Raw genomic sequence first — 15,666 nt, forward strand, 5'->3', positions numbered from 1 at the left:
CTCGCTCCATCCCTTCTGGCTGCAGAGAGACACCAGCTTGTTCCCGGCGTGTGCAACCTGAGATGGTCACGCAGGAGCAGCGGAGCCCATTCTGCCCCCGTCCTTACAGTCACGTGGATCTGGGCTCAGAGGGTGCTGATGGCAATGAAGGGAAGCGTTCAGGCTATGAAGATGCTGAGCGGTCTGGAGCATCTTTCTGATGAGGAAAGGCTGAGAAAGCTGGGTCTGTTCAGCCTGGAGAAGAGAAGCTGAGAGGGGATCTCATCAATGCTGATAAATATCTCCTGGGTGGATGTCAAGAGGATGGACCAGACTCTGTTCAGTGATGCCCAATGACAGGACGAGGGGCAACAGGCACAGACTGAAACACAGGAGGTTCCATCTGAATACGAGGAGAAACTTATTTTCTTTGAGGTGCCAGAGCCCTGGAACAGGCTGCCCAGAGAGGTTGTGGAGTCTCCTTCTCTGGAGACATTCAAACCCGCCTGGACACATTCCTGTGTGATCTGCTCTGGTGACCCTGCTTTAGCAGGTGGGTTGGACTGGATGATCTCCAGAGGTCACTTCCAACCCCAATCAGCCTGTGTTTCTGTGATTGTTCTGTTCAGGGTGACACTGATTTGTTGAGGGGGCACTGGAGAGAGCCTGGTTTGGCAGGAGTGAAGAAGCAGCAACAACAGAAGAGGGGCAGGAAGGACGGGTGTGGATGGAGTGGCTTCCAGAGCCCGTTAGAAGGTAGATGACCTGTGGAGTTGGCAGGAGCACTTCTGAAAGCAATTCTGCTGCTTCTTTGTCACTCCAAGCTGTGCAGGTGATACTGTTTTTGCTGGTGTCTGTGATGCCGGGGAAAAATCTACCAGTGCATCAGCTTTGCTTCCGTAGTGGAGCTGGAGACCTGTCTGCTCAGGGAGTGCAGCCCTGTGTCCTTGGGCTCTGTGTCCTGAAAGAAACTCCGGACTCTGACTCCCTGCGCAGTCTTCAGCATCACCATCTTTGTCTCCAATATTAAAAGTTCTCCATAGCTGTATCACTTCTGTCACACAGCTCAGACTACAGTTCTTATTTTGGGGGAGTTTTTCATCAGTATGTCCTTTTGGGGGTCAAATCATACCTCCTGCCCACTCCTGTGATGTCTCACTTATCTCTTTCTACTTTCCTTGCCAAGTTGGGCTTAATATCTTCTTTTTTCTTTACTGTTGCTTTCTATGTAATTGTTCCCTAGAACCTTTGCTGCTTTTTGCCTTTGGTTTGTAGTGAATTCATTGTTCGCTCTTCAGTAGGATCAGTGTTTCAGAGCAAAGCAAACGTCTACTTCATGAACTCTAACAGAAGCTTTTAATTAGATTCTCTGCCCTCTCTCTTGACTCATTTGTCTACTCACTTTAAAAACGAAAGATTGACTGAGAAGGTGGGTTTTCCAGTTTTCAAGCTGGTGATTCCTTCCTTCAGGAATGTGTCATCCCAATGTATCTCTTATGGAAGATTGTATTGATGTTTTTCCAGATGGGCCCAAAAGGGCAGAAGTGGTTGGTGGTTTGGGTTTGTTGTTTGTTTTCTTTTAAATGAGTTAATGCTGAAGTCTTCATCCCAGGTCTTCTGCTTTTAGACATGAGCCCACACACTCCCAGCAGAGAATCTCCCAGATGGCTGAGAAAACTCACCCTCACCTCAACTCTCTCCTCCCTACCTTCATACAGGCCTTTTTGGACAAGACCTGCCCTTTTAGACTTTCCTTTTTTGTTTTAAATCTTTAGAATTGCTATCGCATCCAGCAAGATGTTCTCAGTTGCCCTTATGAACGGTTCTGAATTTTTCAGACAAAATCCCAAACTGGTTTGGAAGCCTAAAAATGATGCAGGTGATTTTCAAATGTGTGATGCTAATAAGAAGATGTTGTTTCTCTGTTACTTGTGGTCAGCCATCTGTTGCATCCCCCAGGCCTGTTGCTTAGGACAGCAGGATGGCAGTGGTGACAGAGCAGCCACAAGCCACCTCTTCTGATGCAAGAGCCCTCCAAAGCCGTGCTGTGTGCCAGATGTCCGGGCTGCACACTTGGACCCCAGGTTCCAGTAGAAGTTGGGGAATGACCTATTGGAGAGCAGTGTAGGGGAAAGGGACCTGGGGGTCCTGGTGGACAGCAGGATGACCATGAGCCAGCACTGGGCCATTGTGGCCAGGAAGGCCAATGGGACCTGGGGGGGATTAGAAGGGGGTGGTCAGTAGGTCAGAGAGGTTCTCCTGCCCCTCTACCCTGCCCTGGTGAGACCTCATCTGTAATATTGTGTCCAGTTTTGGGCCCCTCAGTTCCAGAAGGACAGGGAACTGCTGGAGAGGGTCCAGCGCAGAACCACGAAGATGCTGAAGGGAGTGGAGCATCTCCCATGTGAGGAAAGGCTGAGGGCGCTGGGGCTCTTTACCTTGGAGGAGACTGAGGGGTGACCTCATTCATGTTTATAAATATGTAAAGGGTGAGTGTCACAAAGATGGAGCCAGGCTCTTCTCAGTGACAACCAATGATAGGACAAGGGGCAATGGATACAAACTGGAACACAGGAGGTTCCATTTAAATATGAGAAGAAACTTCTTCTCAGTGAGGGTGCCAGAGCCTGGAACAGGCTGCGCAGTGAGGTTGTGGAGTCTCCTTCTCTGGAGACATTCAAAACCCGCCTGGACACATTCCTGTGTAACCTCATCTGGGTGTTCCTGCTCTGGCACGGGGATTGGACTAGATGATCTTTTGAGGTCCCTTCCAATCCCTGATGTTCTGTGACTCTGTGATTCTTGTAGCTCTTCCCTTTCTCTCCCAGCAGCAGCAGGAATTGCAAAGTTGGGTCTCCATCTTAGTCTGGGCCTTTTCCATGGCAGAAAAATTCAGCCTTGCTTTTATGGCCAGGAAACTCGTAGCCCATTCCCCCATTATCTGCACTCACCCTTCCCTCTGCTCATTCAGGTTGTGATCAGATCCTCCCGTCTTCAGAAAGTACCACGAGTACCAGGTGCTCCAGTGCTGTTAAGTACAACGCTCAAGCCTTGTGGTTTTTCCGTACTTCTAAGACAGCATTCTGGCTAGGTAAACAGTGGCCTGCTCATCCTTGCTGGTTTTAAAATCTTGATTTTTGTCTCTTCAGTTATCTTGTAGGAGAAGAGCTCTGGGTGGTCATGGAATACTTGGCCGGAGGCTCCCTGACAGATGTTGTGACAGAGACCTGCATGGACGAAGGACAAATCGCAGCTGTGTGCCGAGAGGTAAAGCAATGCTCGCTCTTGGAGGGAGCTGTGATTGGGAAGGGGACACAGGCTTTCCACGACCTGTCACTGCTTCCTTAGGAATAGTTGTCTCTGTATTCTGTAGTTATTCTTTCAGAGGATGGATTTCATCTGGGAGGTTGCAGCACACAGTCCTAATGCAAGCCTAATATGTTTCACCAGAGAGCAGGGGTGTCAAACTCATTTTCACTGGGGACAAATTTATACAATCCTAAAATTACATTTGACCCTTTGAAGGCAACTGTGAGGCTGACATGGCCTCGGGCGAAAATGAGTTTGGCACCCCTGTCCTAGACGGAGGACTGGAGTGCAAAATGGGGTTGGAATCCCCTTGGTTTTGCCTGTTCTCCAGGTCTTTTGGTACTAACCTGTCCTCCCAGGACCCGCTGATCCCAGTGAGATACCTCTCTGTAGCCCTGCACATACTGAATATATGAAAGACTCTAAGACACTAAGCCCTTGCTACTCAAAATGCACATTATTAGAGTCTATTAGTTGGCTAATTGTGACTGGCGAATAATTTCATGCACAGTAAGAATACCTTAGTTATTTTTTTTTTTTTTTCAGTGTCTCCAAGCTCTGGAATTCCTCCATTCAAACCAAGTTATTCACAGAGACATCAAGAGTGACAACATCCTGCTGGGAATGGATGGCTCTGTCAAACTAAGTATGTGGGGAACAGTCCTGGTGACGATTTGAATTATCAAGCCAGGGCTGTTATCTGTTATGGGCCTCTTGGGGAGATGGGTGTTTGAGATGCTTGATGCCGTGATGATGAAGAGACTGTAGAAATGTTCCTGTAGGTATTTTTGAGATTTTGATGGAGATTGGTAAGCTTGAATCCTTGTCAACTGGTACCAGACTCAAAGTGAGATTTGGGGTTCATTTAGCTTTGGGTCATTTGTTTTTGTGGACTAAAATAACAGTATTTTAATGCCAGTCTAGAAAGCTGGGTTTGAAGGTGTAGGGCCAGAAGTCTTTATTTGTGAGCGATCTCTTCAGTCTGGAAAATACTACAGGTACCTGGGGAGCAGGGGGAGTGGAGGGAGAATTGAAAACTGTGTAACTAGGAAACATTTAATCTTACAACACCAACCCAGATTGAACTCTAAATGATGTTTGCTCCTTGTGTTATCACCGATAATGAAGATCTTGAGACTGTTCTGCCCCTCGGGTGCTAAGGTGGCTGTTGTGCTTGTCATTGTCCATGCAGAGATAAGTCTGGAAACTAGTGAATGATTATCTTCCACCTATAGCTTTAACAGAATTATGCTTCCTTTCTCTCCCTCTCAGTTCTGTTGGCTAGCACCCAATAGGCATAAATAAATCTATTTTGGTCGGCAGCGACAGCAGATATGACTCAAAATTCACACAGTGCAGATATGCTGAGTAAGAAGGTGGGGTTTTTTCCACATAATTGCTTTTTAGACTAAAGCTGTACTGTGGTACAGTGAAAACTCTGGAGTGCTAATGATGAATAGCTGATCAGGGTCAAAGTGCTCGGTTCTTGTGGAATAACCTCTTTGAGCACAGTTTGCAGGTACCAGGCTGTAGTTTAAAGTTAGAGAAGTCCCTGTTGATATGATGTGGTAACCTTCTGGACCTGAGCTGCTTGTTGGCTGTGCTGGAGGTTTGCTCTGTTATGAACCATATGTACCTTTCCTGGTTGTTAACCTTGATGAAAACTCAGCTAGGGATCAGTTTAATTTTCATCATTCTGCTCTAAAATTAGACCTGCGGTGCCATAGGGGGTCAGAATGGACAGTGCGTCTTGCTGTGTTCATTCTGCTGGGCTCACAAGAACAAAATTAGTTTTCTTTTGGCAAATCTAATACAAATAAGACACAGAACCCAGCAATCTTTGTGTGAAGGGTCTCCATCCTTCTGTCTATTTGAAGAAAATAATCAGTATAAATTTAGATACTTTAACCTTATTCTGGACACTGTTTACTCTGTGAAGCAAATCCTGTTTGAGAGAGATGGCTTCAAGCATAGTCAGGTGTCTCAATGTCCTTATACAGTTATTTACTGGTTCCCATCGTTCACATAGACGAGTCGGCAGCTCTGCCATCCTCAGATTTAGAGACTTAATTCTCAACACCGTCTTCTCTATTAGCCACAAAACCACCACTCCTTTCACAGTTGCAGCAGCAATGCACCAGGCAGCGCAGCAGAGTAACGTGTACTACGGCTCTGGCACCAGAAGTGTTGTTTTTGAAGAAACTTGCTGATGTCTAAGTCTGGTTTTTTTTCGCCTTTCTCTTCAATTTTCCAGCTGACTTCGGCTTCTGTGCCCAGATCACTCCTGAGCAGAGCAAACGCAGCACCATGGTGGGGACCCCGTACTGGATGGCACCTGAAGTGGTGACGCGGAAAGCGTATGGGCCCAAAGTGGATATCTGGTCGCTGGGCATAATGGCCATCGAGATGATCGAGGGAGAGCCCCCCTACCTCAACGAGAACCCACTGAGAGTAAGCAAGTTCCTTTTGCCCTCAGGTTTTTGCCGCACTTGCTTGTGAAACTAGGCTCTAAAGGAGGCACTGCAGTTTCACCACCCGCAGCCCCTGTATCTCCTTAGATATCGTAGTGAGAAGACTGAAATTGTTTTAATTAAAAGCCATAGTTGGGCTGCAGAGATGGGGATTCTTCCTGTGTAGACACCCTGGTTGACTCTGAGTTAAATCATACGCACTCATAATTTCCCCACTTTCTGGAGGTGCTGATAAAAGCAGAAAGAGTAGCTGGTGGCACCGAAACAGCTGAGTTTTTGAATCCTTGTGCCCTGTGAATAGAGAAGAGTTCTCCTTAAGTTCAAAAATATGGCATGTTACTGTTCTGTAAATGGAGATCTTTCTTACTGGCAGATCATTCCTCCTTGCATGCTCCCAATAAAGCTACAAGTTTAGTAAGCCTTTAGACAGGGTTTAAACCTCCTAGTGTGCTTTCCTTGTTTAGTTTTTAATGAAACAGGAGATGGCTGTCAGTTTGTAGGGACGTACCTGCTCTTAATACAAGCCAGGTTTATGGCTTCTCCCGCAGCTACACAGGCTGAGGGCATCTAGAAAAATTCTGTTTAACTTCTGTCTCCATCTTTTGCACTGGAAGTGATTTTAGGGAGAGAAGATCAGCAGCAGAGTGAAAGGAAAGAAACGGAGTATTGAGTTAACCGATGGTGGTTAAGTAACAGTACTTTGGCCTCGTTTAACTCAAGTTGTGCGAATTCCCACGCTATCAGACTGCTCCCATGGGATGTGCCGAGTGATGTGCTCAAAGCGCCTGTGTGTTAACAAACCTCTGACAGATTTCCGTTTCCTTTGAAAATCCATCCATGAGGTTCCTTGCAGGAAATCCTGAAATGGATGAATTCTGAGTTCCTTGATTCTCAGAGGTGGGGTGTGTATGTGTGTGTGTGAAGTCTTCATCGCCAAACAGTAGCAAAACCACTTGTTTCTGCAAGATGTTAAAAGCTGCTTGAGGATCTGCTGGACATCTGTCGTCAGAAGCCAACTGCGTCTTTATTGTATTGACTTTTTCGGCCTTGTGCACTTAGGCAAAGTACCGACAGAACGAAATCTCCTATTTATTCAAGGGTACCTTCCCATGAGAATATAGTTATTGCAGGAGTCTAGCACTGGCAGAGTCATGCCAGTTAACTTCCCTATGTAAATACACTCTGGAATGTTGTTTTTGTCCTCCTAATCCCTTGAGAGGGTTGCAGGATCCGAACCCAGATTACGAGGGTTAAACAATAAAGGATTGGATCCCATCCACATAAAAATAGGGCTGGCAGCTATTCTGTTTGCTGAAACTTAAGCACTGATTGGTCACCCTGATAAGGTGGGTTTTTTCCACCCTATTGAACTGGGGGGAGAGAGAAGAGAAATGGGTGTTTCTGTAATCCAGAAATGGAATCTAACCTGCATAACCTCCTGTTTCTTTGGTGCTTGTTTTCGCTCTAGGCCCTGTATCTCATTGCTACTAACGGGACTCCAGAACTGCAGAATCCAGAAAAGCTTTCACCCATATTCCGAGACTTCTTAAATCGCTGTCTTGAAATGGACGTGGAAAAGAGAGGTTCTGCGAAAGAGCTGCTACAGGTAGGGGATGGGGAACAGGGCTGAATCCATGTAATTGTGCAAGCCTGAGTGAGGCCAGGCTTATCACAGAATGGCTGGGATTGGAAGTGACCTCTGGACATCATCCAGTCCAACCCACCTGCTAAAGCAGGGTCACCAGAGCAGATCACACAGGAATGTGTCCAGGCGGGTTTGAATGTCTCCAGAGAAGGAGACTCCACAACCTCTCTGGGCAGCCTGGTCCAGGGCTCTGGCACCTCAAAGGAAAGAAGTTTCTCCTCATATTCAGCTAGAACCTCTAATGTTTCAGTCTGTGCCCATTGCCCCTCATCCTATTGTATCCCTTATGGAGGCATCTTGTTTGGGATCTTAAATACTGTATTAGCTGAAGTCACAAGCACAGCTAAGGTAACCTGCCAGAAAAAAAAAAAAAAAAAAGGAAACAACCCCCAAACCTAAATCTATATAAAGTATTAACAGACTTTTTATGCTGTAGTTGCTACTAGGAGCAGCTGTGCAGCGTGTTCTGTAACCAACCTCAAATAATAGCTGTGCCTCAGGCCTGCCAAATGCTGAGCCCCTTAATTCTCATGACTTGTTCACACAGCTGGACCTGACATCTGTATGGGTTGTCATGGTCTGGCCGTGCTTGTTCCAATTTGGACAGCAGGAGGGTTTCGAGCTCTGATAGTCTCCCTTCTGGTGGAGGGGTCACAAAGCTCTTTGGAATATGCACAGCCTGCTTTAACTGGAGCAGTTTGGTGTTACCACGTTTTGCCAGTTATTACTCCTTGGAGAGGTGATGGAACAAAGCTTGTGAGATAGCTTAATCATAGAATGGTTTGTGTTGGAAGGGACCTTCCCAGCTCATCCAGTGCCCCCCCTGCCATGAGCAGAGACATCTTCACCCAGCTCAGGTTGCTCAGAGCCCCGTCCAGCCTGGCCTGGGATATCTCCAAGGACGGGGCATCCACGACCTCCCTGGCCAACCTGGGACAGTGTCTCATCACCCTGTCATCAGTTACATCACTCAAAACCTGGTGTCTTAGTCTGAACTCCTGGTGAAAGGGGTGGGCCAAGCTGCCAGGCTTTGTACCAACATGGATGAGAGGAGCGATTCGTTTGTTCCTTCTGTCAAATTTGCCATGGAGTTGGAAAATGTAGCTCTTCATAAAATAAATCTGCGATCAGAGGCACAAAGACCTCAACTGTGAGACAGTTCTCTTTTATGTTTTTCTTTCTTTCTTTCCACTAGTTTGTCTAGAGGATTCTGTTTTGGATGTGTTGCTGCCTTCTGAGACTGTAATGAAGCATTAATCACTGGCAGAATGGCAGTAGTTGAAGGATCGCTTTTTCTCCTGGACTTTCCAGCCCCAAAATATCAGAGAGCAGTAATGTTCTGTTCCTTGGAGCAGGAGAACATTTTGACTGTAACATTTCTGCCTGGTTTTAACTACCTTTTAGCCTCTGATTTTTTTTTTTTTTTTCTCTGAAGCATGTTGCCTTGAGTGACTGATCCCTTCTGATGCTCAGAAGTCCTGTGGGATATAATTGCTTTTTGTTTTCAGAACAGCTTGTGGACTTGCCCTGCATCCCTTCTCTCTCATCCGAGAGCTGTTTTGATAATGAATATTGTTTTACTTAACAGAGCACCTTGTATAGGAGTCTGACTGGATGGTTCTGTGTTGCCAGCTCTGTGCTGATCTCCTAAATTCCAGCTGCTTTCCAAATGTCTAATATCCGTAGAAGGCCAAGGCAATGCTTTCATCATACCTGTGATAACATGGAATAGAAAAATGAGAGGTGATTCCCACAGAAAGCCCTGCGTTTGAACCACACAGGTTGTTTTTCGTCCACCTTCCTTCCACACAGAATTTCACTATAGATTTCACAAGACTTTATAATTCCCAGGGGAGTTCGCCGAATTTTGCTTTGTCTTATACGTGTGCAAACATCGGAGAATTTAGCATGTGTTGGGTGCAAAATCTGTTAATCACTTCAGGCAAGCCCCAAAAGTTTGTGGTGTTAACAGACCTTTTGGTTTCACCTGTTCAGAGATGAGAGTAGGTTGTTAGGCTTCATATGGGTCTAGCTTCCAATATTCTGAGTAACCACCAGACTTCTACAGCATGCTCTGAAAAATGTAACCCTTTTTCTTTTTTCTTCTTCCTAGCACCAGTTCCTGAAAATCGCAAAGCCCCTCTCTAGTCTTACCCCTCTGATTATTGCAGCTAAAGAGGCAGCCAAGAACAACCATTAGAGTGGTGGAGTCAACACAGTTGTCGTGTCAAGACTTCTCGATGTTCGTTTCAGAGACTGGACTCCCCTTCTGCTCCTTCTTCACAGGGGTATTCTTAAAACTTTGGTCCGCCCTGAGGGGTGGCAGAGGTGTCAATCACTGAACGTGGAAGGGCACGCAACAGCAACATTGCTGATCTTACACAGTGAACTGTGTTTCCATCCTCGTGACAGGATTGAGAGGGGAAGAGTATTTTGTACGGCTGAGAAGATCTCTCTGAGAACATCTGAACCTGACCTACACGTAGCAAAGCCAGTTTGTTTTCGTATTTCTTACCGCGTTTATTTTTAAAAATAATGTGGAGCCTTAGACCGTGGTTATCTTAACAAATTAAATCCTTTGCTGGCTGGACTTTTCCTGCTTCTGCCACGCTGCTGCTACACCACGAGGCTGCTCTGTGCTTTGGATGACTCGAGGAGGGAAAGAAGCAGGCAGCAGAAATGTGAACAGCTGGAACAACCGAGAGGAGAACGAGAGCGTGAATCCTAAAGCATTGCTGGACGCTTCGAGGGAGCGTGGAGAAGGCCCCTGTGTGATTCCTGCAGCCGCTGGGGAACTTAATTCGTGGATGATCTTTTTGCCAAATCGTGTGAATTGGGGGAACCCCTCTCCCTTTAGTTTCAACTCAACTAGTGAAATCTCAAATACTTCTGATGTTCTAGAAGGTGAATCGCAGGAAAAATTGACAGAGCGCTCTTTTAGGGTTATTTTATCAGTGCTGTGAGGCTTCTTAGAGACCCTTGCCCTGTATGATAAAGCAAACAGAGCAATTACTGTTATAAAGATAAGATTTGCCTGCAAAAATATGTTGAAAACTCTTGTTTCTTAGAGCAAGTCCAATGGAAAACAAACTGATCATGGATGCTGCTTTCTTGGAGATGCGGGGACGTTAATTTTTTTAAATGATAGTCGTTTCTTTATGCTACTGATTCCTTTGGTTGCTAATAGTCTGTAAAACAATGGGAAACCTGGAACTACTAGAGGGATTGGTTGTAAACACTGGGCTTATGTTCAACTGTATACTGATTTTTAATAAAATGACTGCTGTGTTTCTTAACTTGAGGCTGAGGAAGGATTGGAGAATTCAGTGTCACCAGACAAATCTGTTGGGTGGGATTATTTTTTATATCATCACCAGGTGCTTGAATGTTCTGGATGAAGTAGTATAACCTTGGCTCTTACTCCACCTTCTGTAGTCCTTTGGGAAAACAAGTGGCTCTCAAGGGAGTAACTTTACACATAGAGAAAATCCATAGAAATCTGTATTATAGCTGGGGGAGCTGCTTTCTCTGTGCTGCTTTGGTCTTTTATGGGGTGGGTTCAAACCGATTCTGCAAGAACCTCTTGCCTCTCCTAAGCACTTGTGTTGCACAGAAACTCATTCCTGCTGCTGCCTCAGCCTTTTCCTTCCTCCGCCTGGGGTTTAATTCAAATATATTTTTCCTATTCTCGCCACAATACATGACAGCTCTTAGGCTAGTTTTACCGGGTGTAGATGGAGTTTGTGAGGGCTTCTGCTTCTGTGGTGTCTTCTCCCCTCCTTCGTGCTCCAGGGTGGTCACTGTTTGACACAAGGCTGTGGTCCATTGCCAAAACTTGCAGCATTTCTCTGTTTGTGTGTATATATTTCATCTCCCTCTGATATTGAGTTTCCCCTTGCAAAGCTTGTATCCAAGGATTAATTCCTTGGGCAAAACAGCAAAGCTGCCAGCCTGGAAGGGGGTGTGATCTATTGATGAGCTCCTCTGCTCAGAGCTTGTGTAGACATAGGGAATAATTCTCTTTAATGAGGAGTTTGTTTATATTTCCTCTGGAAGACTCAAGATGGTGTATGTGGGGAAAAAAGGAATTAGGGACTAGAATCACAGAATCGTTTTGATTGGAAGAGACCCTTAAGATCACCGAGTCCAACCGTTAACCCACCCCTGGCACTAAACCGTGTCCCTGAGAACCTCATCTCTGTGTCTGTCCAACCCCTCCAGGGATGGTGACTCCACCACTGCCCTGGGCAGCCTGTTCCAATGCCCGACAGCCCTTTCCGGAAAGAAATTGTTCCTCATATCCAATCTGAACCTCCCCTGGCGCAACTTGAGGCCGTTTCCTCCCGTCCTAGACTAGATCTCACTTGATCTAAAATCTTACTTGGCTCTGGTCTTACAGATTTGTCAATTGACTTCTTTTGATAGCACAGGATTAAATCCAATGCACAAACGTGTTTAAGGGCTCCGATTTCTCTTTAATTCCCTTCCCCACTCCATCCTCGGCATCCCATTGAGATGAGAACTTTAATGCAGAAATGCCCTACCTGTGGGCACATGTGAGCTTATTTTCCTGTGGCAAGGTTTCTGCTAAATTTCTCCAAAGGAGGTTGAAAAGGTTATTTGTATGTGTTTAAGTCACTCTCCTGGATTCTCTATTGCATAATGGAAAGGAATTTACGTTAATGACTTTATCCCTCCTCTACACCGCAACAGTGTGCCTGGACCCAGTATCAAGTTAATGGGAACGTCATGTCATTAAGTTCTCAGAAAATCTTAAACATTTGTGTTCTGAGATACATTCTTTCCTCCATTCTCTCTTCATCTGGGCATCGCCCAGCAGCAGCACCTGTGTTTGCTTTCATGTAGCCATTTACAGCACCTTATTGTCTAAACAAATCTCTTAAATAGTGACTCCGACTTAAAAATTCACCTCTGGGGCTTATCTTTCTGCAAACATCTTGACTCTGCTGTGATTTGAAAACGACTCCAACTGGAGAACTTCTTAGGTGGCTTTTTTTTTTTTAACATACTGTATGAACTGATGCGCCTGAGTCAAAACCATTTTTAGTCACAGCGCTTAATTATTTATTTCCCTGTTAATATTAAAATCCCTCTTCGATATTAGAACATGAAATATTCAACTGTTTGAGTATCCTTTCAGAAAATAAGCTTCCTTGTTGAGGCACCTCAAGCAATCCTATACCAGAAATGATAGAACATGCTACGGCTTATGAAGGGTTTGGTGGAGGGAGAAGCTAAAACTCATCTTTCCCAAACGGTGGAAAACTGTCTTATTTAAGAAGCTACTAGTAGCTTCCACGAGACATTTCAAGAACTGCTGTTGGTTTGTATTACTTTAGCTCCAGTTTTTCTTTCAGCAAACAATTAATTTGGGGTTCTCTGGGACCAAGAGTTTGTGTGAGATGGGTACACAGACCCCATGTGCCTTGGAGAAGGTGGATTGTGATGCTGAGAGGGAAGAGCCAAGGCAAGGACGGAGGGGACAGCAGAACTTGCTGGTTTCATTGCAGCAGAAATAGCACACCTTTAGCTATCCTTAAAATGTCTTTTTTTTAATGGATCTGGTTTTGAAGGACATAAATCTGGGTGATGAGTCATTACGGGATCTTCTCTACGCAGACCTTACGCTCCGACCAAGTCATGTTCCCCATTTAAACAAAGAGGGTGCATGGTTTTCTCCAGCAAGGAGGCTCCTTGAGAAATGAGGTTTCCATGGAGACACCGACTTGACTTTAACGGTCTGGTTAGGGCTTGAGAAGCGGCTCGAGGGGTAAACACCACATCGACACAAAAGCCACTGTTTTGCAAAGAAACCGAGGTTGCCGCAGCGTGGGTTTTTTTTCCAACTTGATGCCCCTTTTTACAGGGGCCTGGTTTTGAGAAAGTGCCAAAAATGTTGCCTGGTCAGAAAAGCGAGGTGTGTAAAAGGCTGTCGCTTCTTAGCCAGCATCTCTGTTTGTGTCCTAATCCATCTGGCGCTCAAAATGCCGCACATTGGTGTAAATAGGACATGTTTGCAGCAAATTACCGTGCAAGAGTGGACTGTGGTGGCCTGTAAGTAGCTACTTGGTTCCTTGGCTGACAGCAAAATTGGTCCAGACCGAAGTCCAAGAATAATATTTGTTTGAACCCCACTCTTTATTAAGAATCCATAGTCCATTTGTAGAGCGGATGACACCACCTTCAATGTCGAAGCTCTTAAAGGTGAAGTCTGATTCTCCATTGATCTTCCCACCATAAAATAACGAGACTTTTTAATGGCATCTTATTTCAATGGTAATAGAGGGCTCGTGGATGTATTTTGGAGTCATAAGCCCAAGTGGATCAAGCGTATGGATAATTAATGCTCTAGGATCTCGTTGTTTGTTGCTAATGACAGCTCACAATGTCAAAGATGAGATCTCGGAGAAGCAGCTCCCAATTTTTGACTGAGAATTGCCAACAATAACGAAACAGCAATACAGACAGGAGCTGGACAGAAATTCGCTACGAAAATAAATGTCTGCAGTGGGAAGAGCTACAGGAGAAGAAGGAGCTGGTCCGAGGGATAGGAAGAAGCAAAGGCTAGAACTTGAATGACACAATTGCTGAGGAAATTCAGGGAGTGCCGCAGCAGCCAGCTGCGTCTTGAGGCAGCAACGTGTCTGACAGAAGAGAGTGGAAAGGAATTGGTGCTCGAAGTGGAGCATGGAGCAGCAACGTGGCTTTGAGTCACAGCCTGTGCTAAGAGAGCTGGAGCCAATCCAGGAGGTTTGCGAAAAATTGACAAAATTCAGCTGGGAAGGCAAGGTGGGAGCTAGAGAGGAGGAGATGGCCTCGATGTGCCAAGCAACCGAAGAGAGGGGCCAGATTTCATGGTGTGTGAAACGGCAAGAGAAAATTTAACACAGGCTTCTGTGGATGACACACAGCTCGTTCCCTCTTGCCTTGCAGCATCAGTACAGCATCTTTTCACCATCAGCTCTGCTTTGGGATTGTATCAGCAGCCACCGGGCTTTGGTCTCATCTTTATAAAGACTTTTTGCTCTGCACCTACTCACTTCTGACTGTGGCTTTCACCTGCCAGCAAATGTCTTTGTGTCCTGTCCCACCTGGAAATACAGGGGCTGTTGCCATTTTAAAAGCAGCTGGATAATGTGTTTCTCTTTATACTGCCTTGGCATAACTCTACTGTAGTGCCGGGTTTGTTTAATGTGCGAGGGCAGCCCAGCCAGTTTAAAAACAAAACTCAAATCTCAAATAAAACCTGAACGAATTACCTGATTCTCCTTCGCTTGCTGTTTCCGTGACCCTTGCAGTGACAGCAGAAAAGAGTTGAGAGTGCTTAAAGGAGGAGTTGGGTTTCTCTGACCTTTGTTAGATTAATCAGATCTTATAAGATTAAGCTAAAAGCTGTTGCAAGTGTGAGTTTTACTGCTTATTTTAACTTGTTTGGATGTAGTTAATGCTCCGAGAAACATCGGTCTGGAAGCAGGATCTAGAGCACAGCTTGAGGAGCGGGTGGCCATTGAGGGAAATATTTGCTTTCTGGTTACTTGTTTTGTCTCCAGGTAGAGCTTGTGTCTGAAGCTCCTTGTGCGGAGGAGAAAATCGGGGGAGGATTTGGGATAGGTACCTACAACCACCTCCCCCAGCATCGCTTTTTCTTGCGGGGTCGGGAAGATGAGGCCAATGGTGAGAGCAGGAGTTTATCATCCTACATCCTTGTTCGCACGAGTGCCTCATTGCAGCAGGGAGCAGGAACATCGCGATTTGTGGAGGGCACTTGTGCCACCACAACCCTCCTTCTGCAGTTCATCTCCTCTCCGTAAAACATCCGAGCTGGATGTTTTACTCTGAAGTCTGAGAAACCCAACCCAGTGCTGAGAGGACTTTTCTGAGGTCAGATTCTGGGGAACGTGGGGTGAGGAGCAGTGAGAAGCTCTCCTGAGTCAGCTGGGTGCTGAGCCAGATTTTAGAGAGGGCACTGGAAAAAAAAGAACACCTTGAATGGGGACTTAATACAATCAGCTCGTGTAAGGTGTTTGCGTGTTACTTTTTAAAATCCCTTCTGCCCAGAACAGGTGCTTTAGCTGAAAACTGCTTTCCAACAGCTCTTTTTTGGCAAAAGCCAGAGGAGAGACCTGTTTCTCTGCTCTATTTTTTTTTTTTTTTTTTTTTTTTTTGGTGAAGATGAGGGCCCTGTCATTTGAGCAAGAGGAGCAGTGCAGCCCAACTGGCTGGGATTGTGGGCGATTAGAT

The 15,666-nt window shown here is 45.7% G+C and overlaps 1 protein-coding gene across 6 annotated transcripts in view; it reads left to right on the plus strand.

Annotated features, from left to right (window-relative positions):
• PAK1 (p21 (RAC1) activated kinase 1) overlaps positions 1–13,519 on the plus strand; it is a 78,715-nt gene extending 65,196 nt beyond the window's left edge. For all 6 annotated transcript variants that reach the window (XM_065636893.1, XM_065636873.1, XM_065636885.1 and 3 more), the window contains 5 exons: positions 3,129–3,246; positions 3,835–3,934; positions 5,543–5,739; positions 7,228–7,365; positions 9,518–13,519. In XM_065636893.1, the coding sequence (XP_065492965.1) occupies positions 3,129–3,246; positions 3,835–3,934; positions 5,543–5,739; positions 7,228–7,365; positions 9,518–9,604 (640 nt within the window). In that variant the 3' untranslated portion in view covers positions 9,605–13,519. The remainder of the gene's footprint in view (positions 1–3,128; positions 3,247–3,834; positions 3,935–5,542; positions 5,740–7,227; positions 7,366–9,517) is intronic.
• Positions 13,520–15,666: the final 2,147 nt, after the last annotated feature.

The sequence above is a fragment of the Caloenas nicobarica genome, chromosome 1 (genome assembly GCF_036013445.1).
Source record: "Caloenas nicobarica isolate bCalNic1 chromosome 1, bCalNic1.hap1, whole genome shotgun sequence".
Taxonomy (NCBI): Eukaryota; Metazoa; Chordata; class Aves; order Columbiformes; family Columbidae; genus Caloenas; species Caloenas nicobarica.